Here is a 7288-nt window from a genome sequence, read left to right as displayed (position 1 = left end):
CATTTCTGATTGTATGTAAAGTGTAACTTTCTTTTCCTGCAGAACTGGCAAACTGAAGACACTCTCAAACTTGTTTTCCCTTTGATATTGAAATCGTTCCATGTCTTTCTTTTTCGAGTCCCACATAGGAAATGTTCTAATTCTGTTTCTTCCTTTCCTCCCACTGCATCCTTGACCTGCCAGTGTCCACACAGCATCACCACTGGTTCTCCCCATTTCTCAAGCATTCTGATTCTAGTTTTGCAGTTCCAATAAATAGATATCAGATCGTGTAGACTATTTACCTCTTGAGTTCTGAGGTTGGCACCCAGTCCTTTGAATCAGGAAAACAAAACTTGGGGATCACTTTGAGCCTCTCTTCGGTGTCTTTGGATTGCTTAAAGCCATGGTCACTCTGAAAAAGATAACAAAATATAGGTGATTAATATTCTCTGTAGGTGGAGAAGAGAAATAAAAATACTCAGCTTGGTCTTGAGGAAGAGGCCTCTGTTGAACCTAAGTAGTGCCTCAGCGTAGTTTCCTGCTGTTCAACAAAATGAGAAGGCCAAGACTGGTAATCACAGAAGATGCACTGAGAACAGGGTTACTCAGAATAAGAATCCTGTTTTTACATAGGAATGGTATTGTGGAGATCCGACTGATGTAAGAGAGTTGACTGCACACGGAACATAAAATAAATAAAAATCTATTCTAAAATATACTAATAGCAAAAACCTAGTCAGCACAAGATACTTTTTGATCAATAATCAAAGATGTTTTGAAAAGACAGATGAATGTTATTTAGAAAAGAGACTATTTTTAGAATCCACCCCATATATAATCATTTCTCTTAGCATATAATCTTTGCTACCTAATTACTGGTTTGCAACTTCCTGTAAAATTTTAGCATGGAAGACCCTTTTGTGCAAGTCCGGTATTGTACTTTAAAGGACAGTCTCAATTTAGTTAAACCAAAAGAAAATTAACTTTAAAAAAAAAATCAGATGATAAGTCTAATTTCCATACTGCCTTCGTGTAACTAATACAAACGACCTATCCTTTCAGTTCTAAAGCAAAACATGCAGCTGTTCCGGGTCACTTGAATTTTAAGCTCTTAAGAAATGGAAAAGCATTCTAATAAAATTTTAGTTGTATGACATTCTATTATTATTATATTGTTAAATGACTCACAATCATCTGCATTCAAGGTTTTCCACAACGGGATAATGTGGAGCGCAGTCATCCCTCCCCCTCCCTGATTTACGGGTGCCTAATGCACGAAGATGCTGAGTAACTTGCTTAGAGACACCCGAATCACTGCCAGATCAACTGGATCTTTATCTGGTTCCGAGCTCATTAATTCAGGCTGTGCTGAAAACAGGTTCAGCCTCGAGATGTCTCTCTGCAAATATAAGGCTGATCAAAACTAGGGGCGGGGAATTCAGCTCTCCCTCTGTATGGAAAATTTGATTCTCAAGACTATCTAGATTCCATTACTTTTAACTCTTAAGGTCCTGTTATAAACAGGGCTGTGACACTGTGCTCTCAGGCTACACTGAAGATTTTGGTAGGAAATTAAACATATTGATTTATTTACAGTAGAGATGTTGTTGAGGACTTCTTTTAAAAATGGAGAACCCTTCCTTAATGCAGGAAATACCTCTTAGATTCTGGTACAGCTGTGCTTCACTAGCTTTTGTAGTGAAAGATGTAATCGGGGTTATAAATTCAAAGTCCTAAAGGGATTGAACAGATAACTTAAATGACAGAAGTGGTCCAAGGAGTAGGTTGAAGAGTGAGCCAACGCCCCTATTTAAAGGCACCACTGCTCACCAGGGCCCGCTATAGAAGTTGCAGAGCACAGTGCAGAATAAAACTGTGGACCCTTTATTCAAAAAGCAGGAAAAATTAAATATAAAACTTTTTCTTGTCTACTGTGGTCTCTCTTTCAACCTGTAATGGGATTTTTATTTGCTATTTAATGTCAGGCTCTCTCAGGCACAAGGATCCTGGGGGACAAGTGCAGCCCCTCACGGGTGCCCAGGGATCCTGGCCCACAACTTGGTGCACAAGCGGCCCACGAGCTGCTGGCTTTCTCCTCTGGCCAGCCGCAGTACTGTAACTGTGTCCCCAATGGGGGTGGGGAAGTAGGGCCTGACGTCTCCCTAGAGCCAGAGCAAACCACAGGCCCACCACGCCAACCCACAGCAGCCGGGCAAGCCCCAAGGAGTGCAGCCTCCACACGGGGATGTGCTTGGCAGTTAGACTGGGGGTGGTGTAGAGGCTTGCCCCACCAAGCCACCCACAGGCACACAAGTGCCAGCCCAGGGCAGGGAGGGTCCCACCACGTGTTGCCTAGAGATGCTATGGAGCAATGGCTGCCTGATCCCAACCCTCTCTTTGCCTATGCCCAAGCCCCTGGCAGGGACAGTGAGTGGCAGAATTCCCTGAATAGGGATAGGAAAGGAAAAACAAATAGGTCCCAGGAAACCAGGGGGCAGGAGAGAGGACAATTAGAGAACCCATCCTGGAAAGGTGGCAGGAGGTGAGACCATGCATGAACCCAGGCCTGAAGACAGACACATGCCCCTTTATCCCACGAGATCTCACTTACAAAACACAAATTCAAAGACAAAATTATTCAGAATTTCAGTGATGACTACAGAGCATTAAACCCCCAGGACAGGGCCCTTCTGAGTGAGGGGCCTTGTGTGACTGCGCTGGTCACATGCCCATGACGTTGGTCCTGCTTTACTCAGCATCAGCCGGTTCCTGCCACTTAGGAATGCAGGCTGAGTGTTGGTGGTCTTTCCAGTTTCTCAGGAAAAAGTAGAAATGCAGATTTTTAGGTAAAATTTAAATTTTAAACATTGGCAACAAATAATTTGTTATTATTAGAAAAACACTACAAATTAAAAAAAAAAAACATGTTTGCGAGCTCAATTTGCTTAGGGGCCGCCAGTCTGCAAGCTGTGACATAATGATCATGTTTCTCTTTTTGTATGTGCTGCTACAAAGCCTCATTTGAGGTCTATGCTGCAAGCTCTGTGAGGACAGGGGCCAAGAAGACCTTCTTCATTTGTATTCCTAGCACCTGATCTCAGCAATAGTAGGTATTTTAAGAAAGATTTGATTAAATGAATGAATCACTTTTTGAAAAAGACAGAGCAAACCGAATAATGTTGTTAATAATAGCTCCCATTTGTCAAGTGTTTAATATGTGTCAAGAACTGTATTTTATGTACATTATCTCATTAAATCCCCACTATAAATGAGTAGCATTACATAGTGCTCACTATATGCTAGACACTGCTTCCCAGGGCCTTATACGGCTCGTTTGGTCCTCACTCCAACTCAGCGTGGTAAACACTGTTATGATTATCTTCATTTTACAAATGAAGAGACCGAGGCACAGAGCAGTTAGTAACTGCTCAAAGCCACAGAGCTAATATGTGGCAAACGGAGATGGTCTGCTTAGAGTCTGTGCTCTAAACTGCTACCCTATGCTGCCATTTATTATCCCCCTCATTAAGGATGAGGAAATCGAGGCTTTGTAACTTGCTATAAGTCACTTAGTAAACGGCTGAGCAAAAAAAATAAAACCAACTTGGATAATGAGCTTTCTTTCCTTGCTAGGTTGTAGCTCATGCCTGGCATGTCATCAGAGCCACTTACCAGATCCTACAAGAAGTATAGTATTAGCAGAAGCTGACTGAGCTAACAAAAAGCAAGAAGAGAGGAAGTAAATGCACGCGGAGACACAGGCCGAGTGCCTTTGGCCCTCTGCGCCTACCTGGCCAGGGAACTGCTGTATGACCTGGGGAACGTAGCCGACTCCTGATGGTCTCTTCTTTAGAGACACTACCACGAAAAGCTCGAACAGCTGCTGCTCCTGTAGCTCGATGAGGTCCCGCTCTAAGGTCTGGTAGTGGGGATTCCTCTTGGAGGACTGCTGCACTTGTGCTAAGCGCTTGTGGCGACCTGTAATGACACCATGGAGCCCTGCTTTTCCTTGGTCGCCCTACCTTCCCTCTGGCACCCAGAGGCCATGACCCATACAGGACTAATCTTCGCTCGGTGACAGCTGAATGAATGGTGGCTAACCAATGTCTGCCATGCAGACATACCTGTTAGGGCTATGATACACGTGGGGACACAAGCACCTGGGGCCCTGTGGTGGAACTGACATTCTGTGTCCCAACAGACACTCTGTGTGTGTCCCAGCACATACTCCATGCTATCCCACCTTTCATGGCCTGACACGAGGACATGAAGAAAATGTCAGGTAAAAACACTGATGACAACACATACCATGAACTTACGAGGCGGGGCAGGGAGGTGTCTGATAAAAGAACTGAGTCCTACAGAGGTAAGTACATAAAGGGACAAGTTTGATAAAATTAAAACAAACGCTATCCTCACATTAAAGACACTGTCTTTTCCCCTTGTTTCCTTGGCATCTCGCAGTGCCATAAGGGACATATGTTTGTACCAATAAACGTGCTAAATGAAGGGGGAAATCGAAGCAGGAGACATTAGCAAACTATTTCTCAAAAGAATGAAACTATGAAAGTGTACTATTTAAATACTATAAGCAATACCACTTGAAACTGGACAGCATGTACCCTTTATTCTCATGTATCTCTAATCCTGAACAACTTGGGGTCGTCCCCACTCGGGGAAATGTGGCACTTGTGGAGGAAGTAGTCTCAGGGTCCCAGGGACCTGAATATGTGCCGTTCCGTGCCAACCACTGACAGCCTCATCCTCTGACTAATTGTTTTGGTTTTCTTTCGAGATATGATGCATTCCGCCCCCCAAAGAAGTTACACTATGGATCAAAAATACATGTAGGAGTGGCTCCCAGGACTATCCGGTACATTCGGCGCTCGAGGCAAAGCTTCACTTACCCGCAAAGGGCTCAGTTCGAGTCAAGAAAATTTTAGATTCTGTTTCTCAGTAGCAACAGCACTGAATTAGTCATCTTTATGCATCCAGGTTGAACCTGATGCTGACTTAAGTTTCACCTTCGGTCAGGCTACAGAATCAAACACCTGAAGCAATTCAAGCCAGTGGGGGAGCAGCTGACTATTAATCATAAGATCAGAGTGTCAGACTTGAAATTGCACTGTACTCGTCTTTGATAATTCATGTCTTCCACTTTTTCCATGCCTCGGTACGCCAGCCAGTTAAACATGAACTAAACGACTTGCTGCGAAAATCCATTAGATGAAGGATACGGAGCAAGAAAATCCATTAGATGAAGGATACTTGACTATATGGCAAGATTCTATATTCTAACAGAAAGTAAATGGCACAATAATTTGGAATATAAATGCCTGTGAATAAGAGATCAATGTTTCTCATCTCAATGTCAGAGATATCAAAGTTACTTAATGACTCCTGAGAGACTATGAAAAATCAGATATTTTATGCTAGATATTTGTCTCAGGATGATTCACACACACCCTGTCTTGGCTGCTGGGAGACTTCTGCACATATGTCTGAACACGCAGCTCAGCCACTCCCCTGAGGACATTCTATCTTAAGAACCATACTAGTTTGCCTCACTCTGCCATGGGAAATTTTTAATACTGTCAAACGTCTGACAGTATACTGTTTAGTTCCTTAAATCTCGACAGGTTTCTTAGAGTGAAGAAATCATCCACAAAATGAAACTTTGTGTGGGAAAAACATGCTTAATCACAAAAGGAGGATGCCACTCCACCTATAACCATGATCATCACGAGGAAGGGAGCAGCCCATTGACTCACTCACTCTTTGGCAGATACTCGCCATCACTTTCGTTACCACTGGTTTCACCTGAAAAGAGAGAGTTTCTATTTGTATTTTCCAACAGTAGAAGCACATGACGATGAGAACAACAGAAAATCTCCACAGACCTGGGGACTTGGAGTAAAGAATAATAAGAATGCTGAGCCTTTCTCCAAATCACGTAGTTATATCAGGGCAGGGCAGTCACAAAAGAAATGAAAGCTCAGAGAAGAAACTATTCCGTCTTCTTCTCATACCTTATCTCCTTCTTCAGCTCTCCTCTCATCCCTAATTCTAGAAATTAACAGTAGTTCGGACTACTTTTTAAAAGTCTAGTTTAGAGTGGATTCTATTTCTACATTCATATCCTTGTCTTAAGTTCCTGAATAAGGTATCAAGGGTAGAATACCAACGTGGCTAAACAAAAATCTCACCATGGGACACAATCTAAATTTAGAATATTGGGAAAATGTGGGGCTAAAACAGATTACCAGATAAGTGTATGAAGTAACATTCTAACTCTTCTGTGATACCGCTAAACTACCTCAGGGCCAACTTGAACTCTCCTTTACTCTGAATTCTTATAGTACTCCGACTGCTTTGAACTGCTTTTATTTTCCTCAAACAGATTTTAAGTGTCTTGAAGATAAAGGACTACGCTTTTACAAGGGAGTGTTTTGGACCACAATGCTAGACATGGCCAATTTACAAACAAAACAGAATAAAATATGAACAACTGAATGAAAAATTTCTAGATTAAGTCTAAAAAGTTAAAGTCAAAGCAAAATTTAAAACTGTAAAGGGAAAAATTTTAAGGTACCAGGAAAAACAAGGCCTAGGAAGCATAAATGAAAAATGTATACAGATTGGATTATATAACAATGTAAAATTTCTATCTAATAAAGATCATTAGTAACTTCAAAAGGTAAACGAACGATAAACTGGGAAAGTATTTGTAATACACACTGCAGACACAAGGCTAAGTTTCTTAACATTCAAATAACTGTTACAAATAAATAAGAGAAAATATAGTGCAACAGAAAAATGAATAAAGGGAAGGAATAGATAATCCATAGAAAAGATTTGTAACTGCTGATAAACATGATAATTGTCAAACTGATAATTAAAGAAATGTAAATTAAAATAACAAGATAAAATTTCCTACCATGATATTGACGAAAAATAAAAAACTTTAATAAAACGCAGTATCAGTAAAGATTATGAGGAAAAGTCATTTTCAAATGCTGTTCATAGAAACAAAGTGTTATGATCAGCCTATTTGTGGGACAACTTGGCAGCAGCTATAAAAATTTTAAATGCATATAGTCCTTAATTAAGTTCCCCACTAGAAACTTATTCCACAGATGTACTCTTACCAATATATAAAAATATAAGCCAAAAGATGTATCTTGCCGCACTGTTTGAAGAGTAAGAAGTATGTATATACAGAGAACTTAATATGCACAGGTTAAATACCAGATTAGAAACATCCAAGATGTCTGCCTACTAAATAAAATTCTTTTACTTCTCTACA

At 41.1% G+C, this 7288-nt stretch overlaps 1 protein-coding gene across 1 annotated transcript in view; it reads right to left on the bottom strand.

The window, feature by feature from the left end:
* DENND2C (DENN domain containing 2C) overlaps window positions 1–7288 on the bottom strand; it is a 77239-nt gene that overhangs the window by 23516 nt on the left and 46435 nt on the right. The window contains exons 8-9 of the mRNA XM_011366738.2: window positions 3773–3960; window positions 285–394 (exon numbers count right to left, since the gene is read on the bottom strand). Of these exons, the coding sequence (XP_011365040.1) occupies window positions 285–394; window positions 3773–3960 (298 nt within the window). The remainder of the gene's footprint in view (window positions 1–284; window positions 395–3772; window positions 3961–7288) is intronic.

The sequence above is a fragment of the Pteropus vampyrus genome, unplaced genomic scaffold (assembly GCF_000151845.1).
Source record: "Pteropus vampyrus isolate Shadow unplaced genomic scaffold, Pvam_2.0 Scaffold6, whole genome shotgun sequence".
NCBI lineage: Eukaryota > Metazoa > Chordata > Mammalia > Chiroptera > Pteropodidae > Pteropus > Pteropus vampyrus.
Note: the sequence above shows the minus strand (reverse complement) of the source record. Positions and strands in the feature narration are given on the sequence as shown.